Here is a 26777-nt window from a genome sequence, read left to right on the forward strand (position 1 = left end):
TCTCTGGGTGTCTGGTCTAGAAAAGGCCTTTAACTGAGGTGGCCCGCTGTGGGAAATGAGTGTTCTCCAGAGAGTCTGCAGTGCCGTACACAGACTGGTTTCACTGTTTAAGGAAGAGCAGCAGAGCGATTGTGCCTTTTGACGTTATATTATACTGTCAGGAGAAGCTGTTTGTTTACTTGACACCGCATTAGCATCAAAGTTTAGTTTCGTTTAGTTTCAAATCAGCGTCACAAGAGCTGGCAGGGTTTCAGTATCGTGCCAAAGATTACTTCATCATGGTAGGACTCTGTTTTTTTTTTTGTTTGTTTGTTTTTTTGTCACAGGTGACTGAGCACACACTTCCTGGTTTTAAGGATGCTCTCACTCATAGCTGCATCAACATCCAACACTGAAAGACAGCATCTTATTACCAGTGCCTGTTTTCTTGTCTCATATTTTAAACAACTCCTGTTCATGAGTTGTGTCACTGTCAGGGTATAAGAACCTGAAACATAATTCACATTGTCATTGCTTTTGCTTCGCTAACGTGAGGAGAAGTCAAAATTTTATTCCCAAATATTGTAGCAGGTTCTGTTTCATATAGTTTAGGACCAGAATAGCTTTTTAGAAAGATTTATTGAATGTTAGCAACTAGTCTGGAGGCACGATAGAACAAAACAACACTTCAATAACTGACCTCTAACTGTGTTTACTTTGCTTAGGGCTGTAGACTTTACATTGACTGTCGATTGGTTAGTCGATGTGCCGTCATCTGTCCAAATTCTCATTAGTCAGTCAATCGCAGGTGTTTTTTTCATAACAAAAAGTGCTACATTAATAATCTTCAAGGATTTATTTGAAAATACAGCATGTTTGTCCAATTTTGAACTGCTTTGGAGACTGCTGTTTTGGTCTTATTTTACATTTCCTTACATCTTCAGGTCGATTGTTTGGGAAAAAGGCTCTCATCAACTGCCAATTTTACTTTCATAAGGAGAAAATTGGTACAGCAGTGACTTTCCGGGGTTAATCGGTCATTTTTGACTGCAGCTAGAACAAACTACCCATCAACACCACAGTGTTTTTGCAACTTTGAACTTGCTCAACCTAATGGAGAATGCTACTTCTGACTTATTTGACATTTACTGAGCATTTAGTCTGAGTTGGCTCCAAACTAACTGACAACTTGTCAAAGAACTCAGCATTTTGATCAAAATGACTGGCCAAGAAGTCGAGTAAACAGCTCGACAACCAACATGGCAGATCATATAGAAACTACAGGCTAACCTGTCGGTGTTGTATTCCTCAGTAGCTCTTGTTCAGTGATCATACAGAGATATAGTCCTATTTTCCTAAATCATATGAATGTATGGCCAGGTGCATGTTGCTCTGATCTGACTCTGATCATTTCACTATAAAATACCCAGATTAAGGTTATTAAGTAACTGCAAATACTAGCTTTTCACATTTACTTATGATTCATTAATGCTAAAAAGACCAGCGGATAGAGAGCATTCGGTGCACTGTGGCCGATTTAGGTAATCTACAGATGAGCTGCAGAATTTTTTTCCTCTCCCCAACTAATTGATTGGTTGCAGAGTTTGGTACAATCCGAACTTCATGCTTGGTATGATTTTCGTTGGTTGACTACGGTGTAAAAAATTGGGTCATGTGGATAGTTCAGGAGTTGGTTTTTTTGAGTAATCCAAAAGTTTGTATGTGTGTGGGAGCCTTTTTGAAACTTTTGGACACAATCATCCATCTCTGATGCAGCTGTCTCATGAGATAGATGTGTGAAGAGTTTCTTTGTTTGAGAAATCCATCTAGGTTTTGAACAGATAAAGCAACCCACGTCTCCAAGATGCATAGATAGCATGAACTTCTTTCATTGTTGTGTTAGTGTCTTATTTAGTCCAACTGGAAGTCCAGAAACCAAAGATATTCAATTTGCAGTCATGCATGGCAGCAAAAAGCTCCAGTTCTTCACCTTTTTAAAAGATGAAACTAGCAAATGATTGTTGTTGCTGCTTTAACGAGGAGTTTGCTCAGAGTAGGGGCCTGTTCATTTTCAGTTGTTGGGTTTATTAGTTGATCAATGATTCATTGTAGCTCTGAAGGGAAACAAAAAGAAAAAAGTGGCTGTGGTGGTTTCAAAATATGTATGATGATACAGAAAGTGCAACGAGCCGTTGTAAAGTTTATCTGATCTCCGGTCAGATTGCAGATCTGTGTGACTGAGGGCGTATAAACTGCTTCACTGTTCATAATTCAGAAATGCGATTCATTCACGTTTGTGTTAGTTAATGGATGATTGCACGCTCATGGTGTTTCCACCAAACCGCTTCAGGTGCGTATTACTTGTTTGTTGTTCATGATTTCAGAAAAGGGTGAAAAACTTCCCAGAACCCACGTTTATATTTTCTTATGTGCCTGATTGCTGGAATCTGTTGATGTTTTGATGTAATATGAAGCCTGAGTGCGGTTGACTTTTACATAACATCGATGCATCACTTCTCCACTTGTGAAATTAAAGGCTCCAAATCTTTAGACCTTCCTCATGTGGTTTTGGTCGGCAACACAAGAAAGGCATCTGCTGCTTCAGTTGACCAACATGTTGTCCAACACTCATTAGAAATGTGTTGCTGTCGGAGAAACATTGTCCTGTTTTTCTTGTTCACAGATGAGATGGTGAAATGGTGAGTCATTTTAGGATTTGGAAGTCGCCCCCTCTCCGTCCTTGCAAACCCCAATTTTTTTCTTTAAAAATGCTACAATACAAATTGCAGGAGCCTTTTTTTTTTTTTTTAGCTTGAACTTGTGGTGGGAGTCTGCCGCCACATTACTTAAGCCTGTGTGAAGAGGACCTGAACACTACAGCGCCAGTTTTTAGTGCACTCTAGTTGTCGCCCTTCATTTGGAACCTATTAAGGAGCTCTTTCATCCTTTTATAGACCTTCACGCATAGTGCAGCTTTTTATTATGTTTTTGGCTGCATCTGCATTGTATTAGGCCTTGAATCTTTTATCTTAAACGGCTTGTGAATCCTTAAATTTACTGTTGAATTTTAGATTTTTGTGACTAGAGAAATACAAGTTTTGGTTATTTGTTGATTGCTGAGCAGAAATGTTGCAAATGTAACTAAATATGTCAGTTCTCAGCTGTAAACGTCCAACTTTAGCTTCTCCTCTCGCTCATATTAGTGTATTACTCTGTACTAAATTCCATATAAAGCTCAAAACTTCAATGTTCTTGCCTTAGGACGTTTGGTGTGATGCAGTGTAAAATGCTTATCTGCTACCTAGAAGCAGCATTGGTGGTTTTGTCTGACGTTTTTATTTTTTAGCTGAGGCAGTTATTCCAGCTGTTTATCAGCAACAGGCCAGCTTTCCTCTGTGGTGTGGTTAGCTGGTGGGAGATCCAGGGTCAGAGGATGTATGAAAGTCACAAATAATTAAATGTGTGTGAGGGAGCTGCTGTACCAGCAGTTTGTGAGCCTTTTTCAGTAAATAGGACCTTTTATTGTGGGACTGTCTGTTAAAAATGATCTTTTTTTATGTAGAATTAAGTTGTCGGTTGGGCTGTGATGAGGAGTTGGCTTCCTCAGCAGTGTCAGTAGTATTGCTGTTTATTACTCGTTCATCTTGAATTTGATAAGTTTCTGTAAAAATACCTAATTTTTGGTCGTCACAGTGTATTTTCAAGTTCCTGTGACACAATTTTTAAAAATTATAACACACCAAACTATTATTTTAGAACCTGAAATTTAACCAAAAAGTATGTTTGTAGTGGTGAGAAAAATAGGTCATGGCATGTCTTGTCATGAGTTCAATAGTGTACGAAAAAGGGAAATTTATGGTGCATCGTTCCCGTGTGCAAACAGTGACTGGAGACAGTTTGGATCTGCTGTTGACTGAAGGTTAAGTCAGTCATATAGGTGGAAAAAAACATACCTGTAATATGTGTAGTAACACCATGCAACATCATGCAATGCAATTTTCTTCTTCTATGGAGGTATTTTCATAATGCACCAAGCAGTTTCATCAGTTGTGGTTGTTGTATTGAACACAAAATTGCATTATACTGTTGTAGTGTAGTGTATAGGCCTTGAGTAATGCATTTAATAAGAGAACTTTTAGCTGCTCCTTAGTAAGGCCGAGACTGTCTTGTCAGTAAGTGTGGTGTGATAAACCAATATTATTGATAACTGTAGTGTGTAAAAAATTAAATATTGATGTCATGTTAAATAATCCAGCACTGGTAACAGTTACAGACTCTCTCCACCTCCATACACTCACATTTTGCTTCTAATTCATTGACCAAAAATGACACAAAACACACAAAATTTGAAGCTTTTTTAGTTTTTTTCGTACTTTGACATACCGCATGTCATTACGAAGTCTGCAGTGCGTGTTTTTGTAGATCAGTCTGACATATTTTTGCATTTTATAGTGTTGTAGCCTTAATGGAAAAATATTATTTGATCACACACACTGTAAAATATCACATAAAAGTAATAGTGACAGATCTGCCTCAAAATTTCCATCCATCCATCCATCCATTATCTATACACCGCTTAATCCTCACTAGGGTCATGGGGGGGCTGGAGTCTATCCCAGCTGACTCAGGTGAAGGCAGGGGACACCCTAGACAGGTCACCAGTCTGTCACAGGGCTACATACAGAGACAAACAATCACTCTCACATTCACACCTACGGGCAATTTAGAATGATCAATTAACCTCAGCATATTTTTGGACTGTGGGAGGAAGCCGGAGTACCCGGAGAAAACCCACGCATGCACAGGGAGAACATGCAAACTCCATGCAGAAAGATCCCGGGAAAGCCGGGACGTGAACCAGGGATCTTCTCACTGCAAGGCGAAAGTGCTAACCACTACACCACTGTGCAGCCCTGCCTCAAAATTTAAGTAACAAAACACAGTTTGTTCTTGTAACTGAGCTGCATGATGCTGGTTAAACGCTTGTCTCCATTTAGTTGACTTAGATTTACTTTTGTCATTATGTTCTGTGGATAAGCTCATTTTTAACCTGTACCTAGTTTATTATAGCGGAGATATCAGACAACTAGCAGGAAAAGACTGGTGGCAAAATTAATACATTTTCTAATGGAAAAATGTGCAAATACTCATTTCAAATTAATTTTTATTTATACAGCATTAGTTCACAACAGTAAAGACCTTACAAATATAAAAACAAAAAAAAACAACTGAGAAAGTTGGTTGCATAAGTGCTACAAAATAAAAAATGAAGAGTTAGTTTTTATCCTTGAACTACTTTGTTAACTTTAAACTCAGGAAACTAATTAAAAGTGTGTATAAACTTTGTCTTAGTTGATTTGTTGATCTGCCTAAAATAGCTGTTTGAACGTGAAAATCAGTTTAATTGAAAAGGAAGGTCTACTTTATATGAGTTTGTTTCTGTGTAGTACTTTGAGCTTTCCATCATCCATTTCATCCAAACTAATTTTTATTTGTTTTGGATTTTACATTTTAGCATTTATTTACATCTGTTTGCAGTTGTTTACACCTCTAAATCTATTTTATATCAGATGGCAGTGCTGACTTAACATCTGAATCAACATAATGATGCAAACTTTGAATCTCTGCTCTCAGACTGCTGCCTTCCATGTCAAGCTGACATAAGTTACAGAAATTGTTGAGATAGTAAATCACATTGCTGTGCTTCCCCAACAACCTCAGTGATATTTTGTCATACTGACATGAAATAATATGTCAAAATGTCAAACATTGAAAATCATTCACAGTGCAGCTTCTAAAAAATGCTGCCATTGTAAACCACCAGGCAAATGCAAGGTTTCCAGCACAGTATTACAGGAGGTGTGTGTTGCTGTGCCTGAAATTAAGCCTTTTAGTGCTGTTAATTAATGAGAGAGGAACTGTCAGTGACACTATGAGGGAATCATGATCTAACTGCATTTGGGAGTTCTACCTGAAATCATGGCAGCCAGTGCAAAAGTGGGCTATCAACAGCCAGAAATCGAGCAGAAATACAAAGAAATAGAGCCTCCATCAGCCCCACCCCACATACCAAAACAGAGTTGAAACTGAATAAAGTAACATTAAGAAAAAATCCACAGATTATGAACATAACACTCTGCAGAATTTTAAAAAACTCTCAAAATGCAACGAGAGGAGACGATAAAGTTCTTTCTTCAACGTCAGCTCCTCTGTTACCACCATATATATTAATTTGGGGTCCAGTCTTGCTGAAGTTTTGTGTCTACAGTGTTTTTTTTTTTGTTCATATTTAAGTAAAGATAAATGTCCTTGCTACTGACTCCAAAGTCAGTGTGTTTTTTTGAGTGTGTGTGTTCAGCAGCAGAAACGCTGAGCTGAAACAACACATCCATTTCCACATTCAACACACTTTGGCTGGCACCTTGTTTTAAAACAGGCAAGTGTGAATGAATGAAAACTAAGAGTTTTTTTTCTCTTCTTCTTTGAATTAAAATGAGCACATCCCACGTTGCAGAAATCTTGTTGTTCCGCTCAGTTTTGGTGCCTGCTTGGTTGACAGTTTATAGATGATTCCTCAGCATGATCTTCATCCGTAATGTTTAATATTCAGATTTTGCTCTTTGTGCACTCCTGAGGGAAATATTTGGAGGTTTGACTGCTAAATATTATATATATATATATATATATATATATATATATATATATGTAACAGTATGTGTGTGCCGTTCAGTGCAGCTCAGGTCCAAATCCACAACATCAGGAGCACATTGTGTGCACCTGAATGATCCGAGGCCCCGGGCAGCGCAGGATATTTACCTGAACTCATAATTGAAATGGGAATTAGGACGCTGTATATATATACACACACGCTGAGCACACACTTCATCTGTCAATGCGCGCCCCGCTCAAACAGGTCGGTAGTATCTGGGTTAATGAGTATTTGTTTTTTGGCAACACCCAAGGATGTCTCATGTACGAAGCCTACCTATGCCTATTATGGTTTCTCTTAGTAAATCTTACAGTAAGCCGGGCAGATAAGCTCTGTGCTAGCCACATTTATTTGGATCCCTGTTAGCTGCTGCCAAGGTAACGACAGGCACGGCTGGGTTTTGTGGAAATAACAAAATTACAGACAGTACAGATGAACAACCCACACACACACACACACACACACATGCAGAGGATGAAATGACCCTTAAGTGAGAGTGTGTGTGCACATACAGTGGCATTGTGGGCCATCGTAGGGATGCCCTCTGGTATCCTCACAGGCATAATAGCACCGCTGAAGGCAGAGTTGGCAGATGCCTTCCTGGATGCTCCCTCCCACAGCTGTATGTCTAACAGCACCGACTGACTCGCAGCCAAGGTTGATAATGCTAATCATCACCCACGTGAGCTTATTTTCCAGAGATGTCAAATTGCCAGACTCGTACAGCAAGACCTGGCACGCTGGTGCGACTGCCAACTAACTGCCAGTTATTTTAACCATATTCAAATTGGTTTATATTGAAGAGTGGATCAAAGCCTCTTGAGCCGTTGTCCTGGCTGCACATCACAGCTATCAGCGGAAAACTGAACAAATTGTCGTTACACTGCTCAGCCAGAACTGTGGGTTTTTATTTCTTATCCCAATATGCCTGTAGAAGTGCCTTTTTGTGTGTCAAACAGAAGCATTTCCAGTCATTGGACATCGAATATTGAATATATTGGAAACTATAGTTGTCCTCCAGGGTATTATTCAAGTTATTGTCTGGTTATTCAGTTAGCATATTAAAAACTCATGCACATTTGCTTCATTTGCAATACCTGCCATGTAGGTTTTGCTGTTTTCTATTGTGCCATATTTAACTTTAAGTAAATATTTTGGGTTTTATCCATCCAGTCAAATAAAACAAAAAAATGAAGTGTTGGTAATTAAATGAATTAAAGCAGCAACTTTGATTTGTTAGTTATTATTTTTAATTAAACAGTCAATTAAATGTTAACATTTACAATTTCTTCAGGTCAAATGTAAAATCTTTCGTTTTCTTATTTTGTTGAACCAATAGTCCTCAACCCTCCAGTTTCTTTCAATTTTGTCATGTAAAATGTAATTTTTTTGCTTAAAACAATGACTCAAAACACTAAAAGATCCTCAGAGTATCTGCCAAATAATTTTCTTTAGATGAAATTAAATAAGTGTTATAGCAAATCCTAATTTAGCCTGAATTTCTTTTACCAAAGAGTAATGACAGCATCTTTACATTCCCAAGTCAGCTTGGCTGATATTGGCTTCTATTTCTGTGTATTTTCTAAAGATTTACATTCATTGTGGGCGTCCTTGTTGGTAAAAATGCCCTATTTTTATATTTTTTGGAGTTCTTTTTGACACGTAGAATACCTCACTGTCTTTACAGAATAATAGGACAGTTTGTTATTACAATTTAGGCCTCTTTCACGAATTAAATCCAGCATATTGTTGGGTTTAGTACAGTGTGGTAGCTGTTTTTAATCATTTTAACTTATGTCTGAAAAAGCTGTTTTGTTCCAATGTGACATTTCTGCTTTTTGTACAAGTAAGCTTTAAGTCGTGCTTGTGCTAGGTTGGCATCTAGCTGACAAATCAATGCAGCAAATTAATATTTCTGATTAAATTGCCAAATGCAGTGACTGTCCTTCTCTGCCTGATCATCTTTCACATAAATGCAAAGTACATTAAGTTGTCAAATTATTAAGGCATAAACATAATTATTACTAATCCAGTTGGTGATCTTGCAAACATTTCTGCCCTCATGAAGGTTAGAACATACAGTTTTTGGAGCTGTTTCAAGACTTCATGGTCATTTTGGGAGTAATGTGTGTTATTGTTGAACTTTGTGGCATTTTCCAAGAATTGCTGTGAAATGTGCTGTGTAAGCTGTATAAATATCTGAAAAAAATCCCTGTTTCTTCAAAGAAATATGGAAGTATTCATTTGTTGACTTCTTCGAAGAGGTTTCTTGAGCATCTGTAGTCGAACGCTAGGTAACCAGAACAGAGCCATTGATCCATTTCTGCTCTGACGTAAAAGCAGGACTCGTTAGTCCACTTTGTGTATACAGTGCAACCATCCCCGTACTGCAGCGTCCATCCTGACCATTTTTTTTTTTTCAGGAGTGTACACATGCGATCCTAAGCTCTTGTACCTAGTAGATGAAAAATTGAGTTTCACAGTGAGGTACGAAGGCAAGACAGGTAGGTGTTTGTAGTTCTGCACTGTTTGTCTGGCGGCTCTGTTGGTTGAGCAAACTGATGCCGACACACCCAGAGTTTCGGCAGTTATGTGGCAGTCAGGCCTGTGAAAGACTGCCCAGTCCTTCTCATGTCACCGCCTGTCTGCCGTGCTATTACCGATGTATATTACTCCATTAAAACCTTGTTCTGGTGTATTATTGTTGAGATTTATATCTGGGATGTGTGGAGAGAGAGAGAATAGATTAAAGTGAGTCATGAAAAAGGCTGAAGTGTTGAATTTGCAGCAGCAGTTTCAGTTTGTTGACTGAGTCTGAAACATGCACTGAAATTAATGCTATATGAATGACATATCTGCAAGTGTTTAATTAATAGCGCACCCTTGTATATTTAAGTGTGTGTGGTTGATACCTAAAAGGACAAAAAGCTTCAAAATTCTTGTGCATGTTGACACAGCAACACATCAGCGGTGGGCAAGTTCCCAACTGAGTCTTGGACTAGAAAGAGGGAAGTGAAGTTGAAGACTGATCACAATTACTTGAGGGATTTCAAACTGCAAAACCTCTGTCCAGTGGGAAATACTGCTGTTCCAGTACAACGAGCATTTTGATTGAATGGGAACCAAAACAGACCGAATGATTAAACTGGCATGCGAGTCCTTTTAGAAGGAAAAGTATGCCAGGAATTTTTCTCAAAACTGGACTAGAGACCCTGTGCCTGCTGCCCTCCGTCCCTCCTTCAGCCTTTGTCTCAGCAGAAATCCAGATCAGCAGTCCACTCGCTCATTGCAGACACATTTCTAACATCTAAATGCAGAACGTTTGGATCCTCATCCCTCCCACCCACCTATTCCTCTCAGTCACCCTCTTATTAAGAAGGCATGTGAGAAATGACAGTCGTTCCGACCATCTTTAAAGTGAAGAGATGAAGACGTAGCTATAAATGCTACGACATGTATGGTTAGTTAGAGGAATGGCCTGGCAGGTGTCAAGTATGTGTCTGCTGCCTTTAAGTCTATCTGATGCATTTTGAGGAATCTTCAAAGGCCCAAATGTAGCTTTTGTCATGTACTTTGGCCTTTTGTCCCAATGCAAATGCAGCTTTAGGTCACTGAAAATTAAGCTTTTGAGAAGTTTTTAGCTTTTGTCGTTATCTGTTATGTCTACATGAGCTCAGTTTGTGCTGTGGCCAAAGTAGCGCAGATGCTAACCTTGCTAACTGGCCTTTTTGCTCATTTACACTTAATTGATTGTGTTTTTTTCCCATTATATTGGAGAACAGAGGCATCAGAATCAACAAAAACATATGATTCCAGTCTTTCTTGATGCACCATAGTTGGTAGACCACCAGAACCAGTCGCTTTTCAGGCTTCTGATGGGCCAACATGGCTGTAAGGTTATGGCTTATGTGTCCGCCTGTTGGTTTAGCATGTTCTTAACAGTGCTTCGATTGCTTTTTTGCAGTTTCATGTGGACAGAGATGTTTTTTTGTGAACAAATTCGGTAAAAACACCCGTGTATATCTGTGTTCAGTCCTAGAGATGGGTATGTTTTAAAGTTAAAGCCAAATAAAAGGTTTTTTACCCTTTCTAATGAGGTGTGCCAAAGATGTGCTTCTGAAAAAAAAGTGTTAAAGTTAAAGAATTAATTTAGAATTTTTGATAGACTCACAAGCATTTGCTCAGCTGTGTTATTTTGTTCTCACTTGCTGCAAGTTATTGGAAACAACCTGTGTGATAGCTAGCAAGTGGAAGTGTTAAAAATGCCTCAAAGACAATTAAAGAGGAACGCAATAAATTCCTGCTTCTGAAGGCATTTTTATAATCAAAGTTTTAGTGTTTTTCTTTTAATTTTAGGTTTTATTAGTATTTCAAAATGTGCACAGATGAGACTTAGAACCTCCTTATCAATGCCTATAGTGTTAAAATGTTGTTTCTCTTCAAAAATCACGCATTAAACTGAACCTACGTTTCATCCCAGTTTCTGCTAAAATGAGTAGAAAAATCTATTAGTTGAAAACTATTTTTTGGAAAATTTCCCTCAAGCAAAAATCGCCAAAATTAAGCGCAGTTCCAAATTCTTAAATGAATATTTAGTGGTTTCCTTTGTCTGTAAAATGAAAAGCTCTGGGTTTTGTTCAGTCAGACCTCATCTGATTGATATTTGCCAATATTTTCTTTTGGAGACCAAATGATTAATTAAAAAAAATCAAGAAAATAAATAAAGAATAATGAAAATAATAATCAGGGATGAACCTAATTCCAAGAAATCTACCCTAAAAATGTTTCTTGTGGGCATTTTTTTTCATCAGCCACAGTATATGCCAATATCTATAATCAGTATCAGTTCTTTTGCTTACTGATAAAACTGCCAGTGAATCTTTACAGTCGTCTGTTTTTTTCTTCATCCTTTTCTGCTGAAGGTTCCTTCTGTCCACCTATTACTAATCTTCTTGTCTTTTATATGTCCCCTGTGGTCCTGTCTCCGATGTCTTGTAGCTATACATATAAACCAGTGGGAGGGGGGTTCCTGCGACAGAGAACAGTGACGTGGGAAAAGAATATGAAACAATTTTTATCTCTCTCGCACACATCCTCTCTGAAACAGGCCGAAGTCACTGCATCCACAGCAGCTGTTTTATCTGCACACATGGAGATTCAACTGTTCTAGTGGCACCACCAGTCAGCCAGATCGTCCAGCCACTGACAGCAGGAAAAAGTTAGACATACAGTAGAACTCAGCATGAGTCAGTCAGCATTTCAGTGACATAATGTCAGGGGCAGAACCTCAAGGAACTAAGAGAGCCTCTACCACATCTGTAGAACCACAAATATTAAGATTAATCACCGGATTAACAGCGTCTTAGTTTCATAGGGCATGTGATTAAGTTGTGCAATGTTTGAATAATATCAGAGATGATAATGAACCAGAAGGGCACTTGGAGAGCACATGGCCAACCAAGCCCAATGCCCTGTCACACAATTTTTATTGTTGCTTAAGTGTCCTGGATCTGCACCAAAGATTAATAGGTTCTTTTATTAAGTTTGACATGGTAGTTTTGTGTAACCATGCTGTCAGACAAAACACTTCCTACAATGTGGTTAAAAAAAAAAAAAAATCTGGTATCCATCTCTTAGTCCGTATCTGCACCAAAATTTCACTGTATCTTTTTGTTTGTACTCTTTCAGCTTGTTAGTTTTTTAACATTTCTAACGGCACTGAAAACTTTGCTCTCGCCTTGACAGAGGAATACAGTAAACCAGCAGAAGTGGACTCTAGAAGACGACAAAGGGAGAGCTACACCTAATCTAAATATATTCCATTATCAACATGTAGCGATAATGAAATGCTCAGTATGGCAGCATGACCACAACATGATCAAAAACTACAGAAACTGTGATCCAGGAACTAAAATTCAGAACCAGGCTCATTTGGTCAAGGTTTCTTGTAAAAGCTCCTTCAGCTGAAAAGGGGTCAGTGTAGTTCCTGGACGGTTCAACCATCATTTCAGTGTTTCCCAACGCTGAGTTGCAGTAGCTTCCTGTTCGATGTGCTTGAAGAAGTTTTAACGAATCATTTACTCAGGATGCTCTTCTCCACCACTCTGTCATGCTTTGCACCTGCTTCCTGTCGTCCGTTTCTTTCGACTTTTTCGGCGTCGATGCCAGACTTTGCGTTCAGGTGTTGCTCTAAATGTAAACAATGGCCTCCAGCTGGCCAGACCCAACGAAACGCATCTGGCTCAACTATTTTTCCTGTTCTTTGTGAGTCATTGGTTATTTAGCTGAATGACTAATATCCTGTTCGGTTCATGATTAGGGAAGAGTGAAACCTTTCTGCCGTTCATGGTCATAACTGGGTTGTTACTGGGCGTTTACTCATATTTTCACGCTCGGCTTTTCCTGTGTAAAACCCTTGGCCTGACAGTTTAAACCCGATGTCAGATCTGCTGCATAAGGTGTATCCGAAAGTGCTGCTGTTGCAATTTGCTGATTGCACTGTTTTAAATTGCAGTTAAATTTTGTTAATCAGACTGTATTGATCCTAGCGCCCTAATATTGTGAAGCTTATTTAGTTAACGTGTGTTTATCTGAATACACATCCACTATGTTACATATTTATACTCTTGCTAAATGAAAATCTTTAAATTTGGTTTCTAGTATTTCTAATGGAAGCAGTATTAAGTCCATCAATGAAAAACTACAGCAGAAAATGTTACTTAATAACCTAACTTTCATACCAAAAATACGACCAAAATGAATTTAAAAATAACCTTTAAAGCTAAATGAAGATTTTCTCAACAAATAATTTTTTTTGTGTGAGCCAAGAGTCTGTCAAAAAAGGAACTAGTTTATTTTGAGGGCTCATTTTTCACTGCAGTATAAAGTCTTGCACCTCTATGGAAGCAACACAACCAGGTCTAGAAGTAGAGAGAAGTAAAAAAAGAAAATTGCATAATATATTAATCATTAACAGAAAACAAATTTGAATTTCTTTGTGTTATAAAAACTGAAAAAACTTGGAATCAGCATGTTCAGCGTTTTTTTTAAGTGTCCACTGGTGTTAATACTAGAAAAAATGTGACTCTACATGATGCTTAAAAGTCTGATTTGTTTTTATCCCTGTTTCTCATTTGTTGTGTGTAAACACAGCCTGCAGTTCAGCTGAATAATCCCAAAATTTTTGTCACGCGACTTTCAGGTGCAGCTGAGTCACAAATGTCTTCTTGGTTGCATCAACAAATGCAACATGTTTTTTTTTTTTTTTTTTGCATAATCTGACAAAAGCAAACGTTTCTGGCATATTTTTAACTGAGATCTGTAGAATAGTGAGTAATTTTTAATGACATGTCACAATTTTAAGCTTAGATTTGTTGATGTGTAGTTCAGGAACCTCCAAAAAGTTGAAAATCTGGCAATTCTGTCTGGTTGTGGCTCTAATAAATGCTGTAATTTTGCCAATTTTAAAACAGATAACTTGCATTTCACACCCACTGGCAGAATTTGGGGTTCAGAGGGTTAATGCTGCATTAAAGGAAAATAAATTTGGTCAGTACTGAATGTGTAATGTCATTTTTAAACTGCATTTCCACTATATATTACAAAATGCTTAGTGTTAAGAGCAGAGTAAGTTGCTTATTTTATTATTAGCCTCACTGGTAGCCACCATAACTTTAGAATTCCCATAGGCAGGGTGGAGGGTACTGGCTGAGGATGTTGTGGGGATGAAAAAATGTAGTTGTAAAAAAGTTGCCTGTTTGACGGCTCTGTGGATCCACACTGAAGCCTATCAGCTGGTGTTTTCTGTCATGTATTTAGAAGTCCAGTGCAGGAGTTGCCATGGGAACTAGCATTACCCCTCAGGAGTAGCTCCAGCGAGTGTACAGTTGCTTGTCCGTGAGAAATGCTTCTGCTGGGTTTTCTAGTCAGGCAGCAAAACAGTGGGATCTGTTGAATTAAGCTGCAAGACCTTCCCCTCTGTCGCCCGGTTGTTTGGAAAATTATATGAATGCTCGCACTTTAAACGGTGCTAATGTGCAACATCTACTACGTGTCCACGCCCTTTCGTTCTGTGCTTTTGAATCTCAAAGTTGCCTCTGTCACCTCAGCAACAGCGAGGAAGGAAAGGGAAAGCTGAGAAAATGTACACTCAGTATTTTTCTTCCTTTTCGCAGTCTGTCCCTCACAACCCAGCAACACCCCTCCCTTCTGTTCAGATCTTTAGTCAATGAGAAAGTGAACTCTCCAGTGCTCTGTCTTGACAATTGCTATTTATGTCCCTCTCTCAAAGACGTACTCTGTCTGTAGGGGAAACTCCAATGTTGCCTGACCTGCTTTCCACAGTGAAAGATCCTGTCTGGTTGGAGGGCACTCCTTCACTGTACACTCCACTGTGCTGCTCAGTCCAACTTGAATTTCGTCACCCTCGAAAGACGTTTGGGCTGCTTTGTCTTGGGAGCACCAGCTGTTCTTGATTACACATTATTTAATAAACCACTTTAGTTATGGTTTAAATGTGGGCGAAAACATCATCAGTGTCACACTTGGTTTTTTGTTTTGTTTTTTCTCGCAAGACTTACTTTTTCCCTCGATTCAGGCTGCCAGTTTACTGTAAATCTACTCTAATGGACACCGTAAAGGCAGAAGACACTAGTGCTGGGTGATATGGAGAAAATCATATATCACGATATGGATTATTTTATATCACGATAACGATATATATCACGATATACCACAATAAAGTATGTTTTCGGTTATTCTCTGAAAAGTTTGACAAAAATTTCACTGCTTACTTTTCTCCAACGCGGGAATAGTCTTGTAGCATAGTTTGCATATGGCCGTCTTCTGCTCCATGTCGGACCTCTTGAACCCAAAATGTAACCAAATCACAGAGGTACCTCCTCTTTTCAGTAAAAGTGCTTCTTCTTGGGCTGCCTGCGTAGCTGTCCCTGTCTGTTGCGACTCCGGGCACGAAACTTCAACCTGTTCCTCGTCCATCGTTCAGCACTCATGAGTTAAGTAACATAAAGCATGTCGCAAACCCGCATGAGAATCAAAGAACGTAAAGCAGCGTCATGTCGTAAAACCACAAGACGGAGTTTCTTTGCAAAAAATCTTTTTTATTCTTCTTTATTTTCACTTGTATAAGAGTATGCATAGTGACAAGAAAACACTAATATAATCGTCGCAGGCTATTTAATGATATATTTGCTGAAATAATTGATAAAATTAGGTTAGAAACGATAGAAGAGAAATGGCACGATAGACACTTTTCTATCGTTCCCACGATATGTATCGTCATATCGCCCAGCGCTAGAAGACACTGCACTATGAATGGCAAACGCTGTCCTTCCACCGTTTTGTTATGCCACTTTAGCCCAGATTAAAATATCCTGACAACTATTGGATGGATCGAACAATCACGGGACTGACATTTGTGGCTTTAAGTGAGCTATTTTGGCACGATTTTTCCGAATTTGTTTAATGCTCTTGTCTTTCGACTAAATAATTAGAATTACTCCTCTCAGATAAACCGGACTTAAACAAATAATGATTTGTTTGATGAATGAACGTCTCTATTTCATTTAAGCTAATTTCATTCCGATAAACTGTCATTATGTAATGCAACACAATATGCAGGGATCCAGACTAACGTTTTCACTGGTAGCACCGGTGTGACCAACTTTCACTTTTGGTCGCACCAATAGACACTGCAATTTACCGATGTTCTCTAAATGCCCCACATTGCAGACTGCTGCAGCTGCTGCTGTGTGACCAAAAAGTATTTTATAGAGAGTTAAATTAGGGCCTTCTAATGTCAGATTTGTCCCAGATGGAAACTTTTTTTTTTCAACATGCACTCTTTTCTATGAGCATTGCATGTACTCCGCATTTCAGAAGAAGGCCGCACAAAGTAACCCTAACCCTAAGTACTACTTTCCACCACTGGTTAACACGGTAGATGTGTTTGCTGGTTAGAGCGACACCAATACAGCTTAATGATCATCATGCACTAGCACAATGCGACCACTTGAAACTTCAGCTCCCCCACTCAAAAAACAACATTTTGATCTCAGTCTGGAGCCCTGATGTGAAATATTAACAATGGTTTGCTTGATAAAAGTGCAAAACTGAGTGAAACGGGAAAATTCAACATCATTTTTCTCAATAAATACATTTTTTTGCGTAAGCCAAGATTCTGGCAAAAAACGAACTAGTTTACTGTTAATGTCACTTTTTTCCTCACTGAGCGCTCATTTTTCACTGCAATATAAAGTCTTGCACCTCTGTGGAAACAACACATCCATGTCTAGAAGTAGAGAGAAGTAAAAAAAAAAAAAAAGAAAATTGCATAATATAGTAATCATTAACAGAAAACAAAAGTTGAATTTCTTTGATGTTTGTTTAATAAAAACTGAAAAAACTTGGAATCAGCATGTTCCACGTTTTTTTTAAGTGTCCACTGGTGTTAATACTAGAAAAAAATGTGACTCTGCATGATACTTAAAAGTCTGATTTGTTTTTATCCTTGTTTCCCATTTGTTTTGTGTAAACACAGCCTGCAGTTCAGCCGAATAATCCCAGAATTTTTATCACATGACTTTCAGGTGCAGCTGAGTCACAAATGTCTTCTTGGTTGCATCAACAAATGCAGCATCTTTGATTTTTTTTTTTTTTTGCATAATCTGACGAAAGTAAACGTTTCTGGCATATTTTTAAGTGAGATCTGTAGAATAGTGAGTGATTTTTAATGACATGTCACAGATGAAAACGTTTTGGGTTTTTTTTTTTAAACGTGCACTCTTTTCTATGAGCATTGCATGTAGCTGCACTCCGCATTTCAGAAGAAGGCCACACAAAGTTCTAAAAGTACTACTTTCCACCGCTGGTTAACACGGTAGCTGTCTTTGCTGGTTAGAGCGACACCAATACAGCTTAATGATCATCATGCACTAGCACAATGCGACCACTTGAAACTTCAGCTCCCCCACTCAAAAAACAACATTTTGATCTCAGTCTGGAGCCCTGATGTGAAATATTAACAATGGTTTGCTTGACAAAAGTGCAAAACTGAGTGAAATCGGAAAATTCAGCATCATTAAAGTGAGCACAAAGCAGGGTTTATTATTAAAGTCTGTAGTGAAAGTCCCAAAGAAGCCCATCTTTCTATGAAGCCCCTGTTCAAAGTGAAAAAGTTTAGTCTGTATATTAAAGTGCTGCATGGACATGGTGGATATTTCACAAACACGAAGCAGCTAAAGCAACTTCTTTTCTGCTTGTCGTGCAGTTGCTCCCCAACTTTGTAGCTTTGAATTTTATGTAAATGCAGCTGAATTATCTGCATGGTTGTTGTTTTGTTACTTGCAAGTTTGTCAGACGAAGTTACGTTTATACAATCAGGATTTTAGTGATTTTTAGCGGAAGAGCAGCTTGGAAGTGACTTCTTGTTACCATGTTAGTCCTAATGAGCTGTGTTTTAGTCACAATTTCATACTCGCTCTGTTGTCTGGAAGCAAAAATGGAAGAATATGTGAAAGACAACAGCTTTATTGGAAATTCAGCTTTAATAAAATAAAGTGCATGTGAGAAAAGCGGGAAACAAACGGATGCAAAGAGCCTCATGTGTGTTTCTCTTTAGGTGCTATTGCTGCTGTTGTATGACATCAAAACTGCACAGTTTACACCCACCCTTTTTGTTCTCTGATTATTTGAAGGCTTCTTTTGCAGTCTTCTGAAACTTTTCCATTTACTGACTGCAGCTGACCAATGACTGGAGACAAAAACAACTAATGTCATGATGCAGCAATTAAGCTTTGAGACATTTGCTATCATGAATTGAAGTTTAGGAAATACGTGTTGATATTGATGCATTTTCAACACCAAAGTTGTCGGTTATGGGGACTGTTTACAACAGCCCTAATTTGATTTAAAAGAAAATGTCATCGATCTATCGATTCATGGTAAAAGCGATTGTCAGTTGCAGTAGTTGAGATAAGTAGCGCGAAAACAAGTGAAAGGTAGAGACCAGAGAGAATACAGTGTGAGTAGCTGAAACTGCAGTGACTCAGACTTGAGTGTTGGGAGAAGTGAGATGGAGCGATGAGTGGTGGAGAGCTGGAGCCGGGTTGTAGAGGAAGAAAATAGGTGGTAGAATGGGGGTGGAAGAGAGGAGGATTACTCTGGAGAGAGAGCTGCACGGTGAAACTAGAGGTTGAGTTTGGGTTCGGCTGCTACCTGAATTGTCTTTTAAATGTTCCTCTTTGGCTGATGACCACCGTACACAAAACTCGATGCTTTCATCCCGACTCTGGCGTCTCCTCAGCCTGGAGTGTTAGTTTGCTCACAGAACATGTCCATATAAAGATGCAGAACCTTGTGGAGAAGTTCAAGTGTATAGCTCTCTGCAAACCTGTTTTCTTGCCCATGACTCGGCCTTTCTGCGTGTTTATACGTGTGTGCATATGCATGATGACTGATAGAAAATTGGAGGAATGAACTCGATGTACCCGGCTCTTTGTTGAGCTGAGGGGAGCTGTGCAGCCCTCGTGTGGTCAGTTGGGCCGCTGCGGTAGCCGCTGCCAAAACAATCATTACATTGCATTGTTACATCGCACATCTCTGGACACCAGAACCGAGATGACAAGAGACGAGGGCCAGACCATAATGAAGCCCAGAAACATCTGCCCATGTATTTTAGGCCTTTTTGTTTAAATTCTTATCTAGAGTTACTTGCACAGACTTTTTAGAACTCGCCTGCTTCTTGATCAGCAGAATGACATCCAGCCTGTGTTGGTGAAAACAGAATCTGGCTTTGCACTGAGGTCTGGATCGTTGCCTGGGGGCACGATGGTGCGGATTTCTTCATAGCCTCATGTATCAGCACCAGGGTGTAGGTGGACAGACGGGGTCAGCCTGTTGCAAAGACAGACCAATTTATTACCACAGAGGTATGAGTTATATAAAAACGGCTACTTTTGCTCTCATTGCTGGTATGCTTGGCAGCCACTAGTCTTTTTTTTTTGTTTTGTTTTACTGCTTAGTTTGCTCCTAAAACGGCAGAAATACATTTGCAGACTGCATTAATGTGAAAAAGCAAGTGGAGAACAGTTACATGATACGGTCACTGTATTATTAATGGATTTGTTAGATAAGGGTGGATGGATTACGGCTTGTGTTTGGGTGTTATGGTTTTGACCCACTTTTCAAATAAATGTTTGCATTCATCACTCTCATACTTGTACTACTGGTCATTTCTTGCACTGTACATTTAGCAGATTTTCCATTACAGTCTTTTTTCTATGTGTACATTGAAATGAGGATTTGAATAGTTTTATAGTTGAAAGCCAGAATTGTGATCTACCCTAACTTTCTGTTTTGTTCCTTAGTCAAAGCAAGCACAGTAAAAAAAAAGTTCTTTAGCATCAGCAGTGTCATGTATCCATGCATAGCTCCCATTTTCAGCTGGGTGCTAACTGCCAGTATCTTTCTTTCAGGTACTGGAGAGAGTGGCAAGAGCACTTTCATCAAGCAGATGAGAATAATCCATGGGTCAGGCTACACAGATGAGGACAAGAAGGGCTTCACTAAACTTGTCTACCAGAACATCTTCACCTCGATGCAGGCCATGATCCGGGCCACCGAGACCCTCAATATCGGCTACAAGTACGAACAGAACAAGGTGTGTAGCGCCACTATAAACATATACTCCTGTGATGTGTTATCAAAATGGGTCCAAGTGCTAGCACTGAAGTGTTTTTTATATATGTCGCTGTGCTGCTACTGAAATAACACAATATGACTCCAAACTGTTTGTTAAAGTGAATTATTGACATGGTTAAGCAGTTTCTAGGCGTTTTGTTTCTGTCTCATTTTCACTCACTGTGGGCTTGTTTTTTGCTGCTGTGTAAAATCTTACACGTCTGTGGAAACACACTCAGCCATGACTAGAAGTAGAGACAATTCAAAAATGTTTTTGTGCAGAACAACAAAGCTATAAGTCTTAAGTTGAATTTCTGAGATAATTTATTGTTAGCAAATTTTAGAAAGCTGGTGTGTCTCCTATCTGCTCTGTGTACACACAGCCTGCAGTTCAGCCGAAAATTCCCTGAATTTCTGTTCCATGACCGTTGATCACAGCTGAGTCAGTAATGGCTTATTGATTGCGCTGAAAAGTGCGTAATTTTTTTGTTTTTTCACAGAATCCAATTAGAGCAAACAGTTTAATTTTGGCAATTTTTAAAATATGACATGTAGAATAAAGTGCTTATTATGTAATTTCCCTTTAAATAAAATAGATTTAGTTGTTCCTGACTTAATCCAAGGTCACACATTTATTTCAAGGAGCACTGGAAAGTAAAAAAATCTTGTGATTATTCCTATTTTTACAGTTTGATGTTATGATAAATGGTGTCATTTTAACACTTGAAAAAATAAAACATGCCTCTCCCACCTGCATTTCTTAGGGTTCCAGAGTTAAAAACTTGTTTTCTCAATATTTTTTTTTCATATGACTAATGGGTTGCTACAAGAACATTAATATTTCTGTTGTTTCTCTGGGCTCCTCTTACTGTCTTTTCGCTTTGAACCAATCAAGATTTAGCAGAGTTTGATTCAGAGTCTAATGCCATTTGTTTGGTTGCTCAACTCTGATCAAACCAGACCCACACAGTCCTGAGGAAGCAGAGTTGCTGACTTTTCGCCTGCTAAAACCCGCTTCCTACAGATATTTTTCTACTTTCAGTTGTTGTGTATTTTCTCATGAATATGTAGTATTACAAACAAAGTGATGTCACTTGAGTCATCATTGTTTTGGGGTGAAGTTTGAGAGTTTGAATTGCCACTCAGTCTCTTTTGAAATGTCAGTAATCAGTGAGCTTGATTGCTCAGTCTAACACTTCTGTGTCCAGTTACTCTAATGCAAACCAAACTCAAATAGATCATGAATCTGCCAGTAAAACTAGATATAAAGTATACTGAAATAATCTTCCCCAGTTAGCTGTGGTTTCTGTTGCCACATATGGTTTCTGGAAAGGCAGCGGACAATCAGAAGTCAGTATGTCCTGCATTTAGTGTAAACAACTGATTTATTACAGAAGAGAAATAATACAAACACATTATATTCTGCTTAACTTCCTGAAAGTCTCTAAATTCCACCTGTGATGACTCGCTTTCTGCATACATGACGTGACATGCTGTTGTTAAAAGTGTGTTTCTTTTGTCTTTTATTCCCTCAGAATAATGCCCAGGTGGTGCGCGAGGTGGACGTGGAGAAGGTTTCATCATTCGATCAGCCGTACATCGGAGCGATAAAGATGCTCTGGGCCGACCCCGGCATCCAGGAGGCATACGATCGCAGGAGAGAGTACCAGCTCTCTGACTCAACCAAATAGTACGTCTGTGATTCGTTTATCTACTAGCATGATGAATTTTTTTTTGCTGCAAGTGTGGAAGTGGAAGAGGTGAGGCAGACTCAGGCCTCTTTCATCTGTTTTCTGTCTTTGCTAAAATACACCTGAGTAGAGGAAGGGAAGAGAGTATGGGCAGATGGGGAGAACCGGGGAAAAGGAAATGTCAGGTTTATAAACGACTGCTAATAATATCAGGGCTAATTCCAACCTGCATTAATCCATTTCAGACCAGCATGGCTCCTTAAAATCTGATTTGAGAAGATATTGAAGCCAATGCATAAATGTGTTTGAATCTATTTTAACCCTCTGAACCCCAAAACCCACTGACAGGTTGGAAAGGCATGTTGTCTTTTTCAGAAATTGCCTACACCACAACATAACACCATTTATTAGAAGCAGGAACTGCAAAAACAGAAAGAATCAGCATATTTTTTCTGTTTTCTCTTTTACTTTCTGCTTATCTGTGACAAGCCATTCATTCAGAAAACGTAACCAAATCCAAGCCTAAGTGACTTTTTTCTAGATGTCTCTTTTAAGTTACCTAGCAAAAAACATTTGAAGTAACCAGATGGTGGTAAAAACAAAAACTTCTGCATCACTTGCTGCAGCCCTGAAGCCGTTAGTGTGACAAACAGTCATGTGACTAAAATTCAGGAACTGGGTTGAACTGCAGGCAGTGTTTACACAGAACAGCATGCAGTCAAGTATTGAAACAAGTTAAAAATACTAAAGAAAAATCTATAGTATTGGTCACATCTGTGGACAGATGTTGCATATGTAGATTATAGATTATTTAAAATTTTGGTACAATAAATAATCAAATTCAACTTTCATGTTTTCATTTATTATGATTTACAGCATTATATCTGTCATACTGCACAGAAGACATGTTTCAATTCTGTACTTCTAGCTATTGTTCTGTTTTCATAGAAGTGCAGAACTTTTTATTGAAGTGTAAAATATGCATACAGTGAGTCACAAAAAAACATCTAGAAAATACATGTTCAGAGGGTTAATATTCTTTAATCTATTGAATCTGTTCTTGGTACTGGTATTTGCATGTGGTCTTGTGCTCCTGATGCAATTTGTTTGTCTACATGTGCATCTCTGTCATATGTTCCCTCCCCCTTCGCAGTTACCTTAGCAGTTTAGAACGAATAGCGTCTCCAGGGTACGTGCCCACCCAGCAGGATGTGCTGCGGGTTCGAGTGCCCACCACCGGCATCATTGAGTACCCATTTGACCTGGAGAATATAATCTTCAGGTACTGGTGTCAAGTGCTGAAAATAAAATCACTGGTTGGTCGGCTGCACAACAGTTGGCCAGCCGAGCCGTCGATGCCGCTGTCTCCGCCCACCCTGTGCTGCACGGCAGGGCTCAGCACTTTAACACGTCCCTGATGGTACAATCTCAAAGACTGGCTTCGAAAGTAGACCCCGTCAAGATTGGCTGAAAAGGGAGTAATCGTGCAAAGTCATCTGTTTAGAGTCAAGTTAAAAGTTTCTGGTTTTCTTCAACTTACAAACCTACACTGAGCACTTTGACAGGGGCGAAAGGTGAAACTGGGGATTATTTTGTCTTTGGGAGCTGCCATCAGGGATGAAGCTGACTTTCTAAGAGAACACTTGTGGGGTTGTGGTGTGAACTGTCACAGAACCTCCTCATAACTCTTGGGAATGGTCCTCTTTGTTAGATCTGGACTGGTGCACTTGCTTTTGGAGGGAGTGTGCTTTATCTGCTGTTATGCTTCACTTTCTCTTTCCTCCCTCTCTCTGTCTTTTGTTGTTCTTCCTTTCTCTAGCTATCTAAGTGATCTGGATCGTATTGCTGAACCGTCCTATCTACCAACCCAACAGGATGTGCTTAGGGTTCGAATCCCAACCACTGGGATCATAGAATACCCTTTCGACTTGCAAAGCATCATTTTCAGGTAGAAGAAGACCTACACAACTTTGACTAACCCCAAGTCTGTGCCCTGTCCCCTCTGAAATCTGTGTCAACATGCTTAACAACATGTTTTATGTCCCCATTTGTGCGTTTAAACCCAGTGTCTGATTATATCCCAGTCACCCATTCCATGTGCAAGTTACGGTTGCAAAGTTTAAATAATTCTCTTTACCAGTACTGAAACCTGAATAAAAAAAAAATTGGGTTGAGTGGACATTTTTCCATGGACCGATAAAGACATTTTTGACTACAGACAGGTAACATTTCCAGTCAATGCAGCTTGGTTATATAGCCACTTGATCATAGGAATGCTGTCTTAGTTACCAGCGACTTGTGTCTAACACATCAGGTCTAGGCAGAAGACATTAACCTTGACAGAAGTCATTGTCATGGTGCCCGTTGCTAGCTAAAACCCCCGTAATGCTCTCAGCTTGCTAATGAGAAACTGTCTGTAGTACGAATGGCTGCTTCCATGGATTGGTACAATATTAAATACAAGCAAACTGCACTCTTTTGCATCATAAATAGCACAAGGCTCCATCTGGTGGTGCAACCAGGTACTACAGCTAATATGCAGTACATTTTCTGCAATGCACGTACCACATCTTCTGCCATATAAGGTAATATTGAATTGTTGGCTGCAATTATTTGATTAGCTGTTAATCACCAACCTGCCGACTGCAGTAGTAGTAGTAGCAGTTTGGTAGATCTAATATGATTTGTCCATATTTTAAAAGTCAGTTGACAAAAATCTATTTACTGTAGTTTTTCTAAAAGATTTATTATTAAAACTTTTTTTTTTCTCAGCATTTCAGTTGCAGCTTATTTTTACCATGGTAACGGCAAGTATTGTTTAGTACTAATGGAAACGTTACCTGAGCTGCTGCTTTGTCAGAAATGTGACAGAAGAGCTCTGGAGAATCTTTTCATAGTTCAGCCAAACAAACTGTAATTTGGTCAGTAATTGAGCTTTTTCCATTATGCTTTTAGCAACCGCAGTCAGATTTGATGCTGTTTATGGTGCAGTTAGTTCTCCGTCTGTTTGCTCACCGTAGCTGCTTAGTCTTGTTTTATTACACTCTTGGTGAAATCATTACCTCTACTGAAAAATGTACTTTTTGGGTGCATGTTTTATGAGTAGCCTGTCAGCTAAGCGTTATATATTCTCTTCCCCATATTGAGTGCTTTTAAGGTAGCCATGAATCTCAGACTCCATTTGCCCTCCCTTCTGCTATCTTCATGTTACTGTTTTTAAGATCTTTATAAAGGAAAAAACAACCTCTAAACAGCAACCTACATGCTGACAAATTTAAAGTTTGTCAAAGGTTTGGACCGTGCAATAATTGTGCGTTTGGGATTTTTCCTAGTAAATTATCAATTTTAATGACGGTGCTCGCCTCCCTGCGTACAAATGTTCGACCAAAACGAATCTCCCTTCACTATTTTGACAGAACACCATTATAGCGTCCTATTCTTCGCTCTGCCCAAGATGATTAGAATGAATTTAAAAAATGTACTGGTGCTTTTTCCCCCAATAGACCTTTCTAAACAGCGCAGTGTGAGCACTAGAGAATGGTCTGACCAGTAAGACTACCATAAACATGACAAAAATTTCATTAAGATTGTAAATATTACAACTGGAGATGTCCCAATCAAGGTATTTTGGCCCCAATTCAATCACAGTCATATGATATTTTCCAGTGCACAATACCATTATCCCAGATAATACACACTTTATAGTATTGTAGATTAGCTGTAGTACCCGGATAGCTCTTACTACTTGGTGGACAGTTGCATGTTGGCAGACAGAGAGCATTGTGGGGGTTTGACCTAGTAGAAGGGCACCGTGACAAAGTCTCCTGTGAAGCTTAATGACCTCAGGGGAGTGCAAATGTGTTAAATCAAACTGATATCAACTAGTGTAGCATTCCTGTATACCAATGCCATGTGTCAGCAATCTTTTGCAGCCTGTTTCATGTGTCTGTGGCCTAAAATATCAATATCAGCACAGGACAGATCTCAACTATGGTCATTTTGTATTTTAAAATAATACATTATGGGTTGCTAGTGATGCATTTAGCGAGGAAATTATATAAATGTGACAACAGGCGTATACAGTAGATTTGACTCAGTTTTGTGCCAGTACTAATTTAAGAAAAGTTGAAAATGGCATTGATCAGCCCAAGGCAACCCTAATTCTAACTTTTCCACCGGTCATTGCTTGAAAGATTGCTCAAAGGTTTGGCCAGCCATTAGTCAAACTCAGTACTCAGCTGACGAGGGCTCATTGCATCGCCCCAGAAAAACTGATGTCATAATTACATGATAGGGCTATATTATCACTGAACTGCAGCCTAATTTTATAATTGAAATAAAGAAAATGGATGCTTCATGACAGTTCTCAGGATGAGATGTTTGCATCTTTAGAAAGGCTCGTAAAGGCAGTATCTTTGCATCATAGTCCTTCCTGGTTTGTCACTGTAGCCCTGGGACAGAGACTGTCTTAGGACCAGCCACCAAAGCATAGAGCTGCTTCCCTCCCTGCATCTCTTGAAAAAAGATGAGGAGATAGAGATGGACCCAGGGAACAAGAGCGATTACAGAAGAGTGCAAATCGATAGGGAGCCATCATGTCAGCCCCTCCTACGCTTGGCAAGGCTAGAAATAGCTCTGCTTGCAATGAGGCTGTGTTGAAGAGGTTCCCGGCAGCTCTGCTGCAGCTAGCCGATAGGCTC

General features: G+C 39.1%; 1 protein-coding gene across 2 annotated transcripts in view; it reads left to right on the plus strand.

Annotated features, from left to right (window-relative positions):
- LOC111564939 (guanine nucleotide-binding protein G(q) subunit alpha) overlaps positions 1 to 26777 on the plus strand; it is a 42318-nt gene that overhangs the window by 3498 nt on the left and 12043 nt on the right. Inside the window, exons 2-4 of one of the 2 annotated variants that reach the window (XM_023264824.3) lie at positions 20182 to 20366; positions 21922 to 22076; positions 23897 to 24025. In XM_023264824.3, the coding sequence (XP_023120592.1) occupies positions 20182 to 20366; positions 21922 to 22076; positions 23897 to 24025 (469 nt within the window). Of the gene's footprint in view, positions 1 to 20181; positions 20367 to 21921; positions 22077 to 23230; positions 23360 to 23896; positions 24026 to 26777 lie in introns of both variants that reach the window. The other variant, XM_055017422.1, reaches the window with a different exon arrangement.

The sequence above is a fragment of the Amphiprion ocellaris genome, chromosome 2 (assembly GCF_022539595.1).
Source record: "Amphiprion ocellaris isolate individual 3 ecotype Okinawa chromosome 2, ASM2253959v1, whole genome shotgun sequence".
NCBI classification, from domain to species: Eukaryota; Metazoa; Chordata; class Actinopteri; family Pomacentridae; genus Amphiprion; species Amphiprion ocellaris.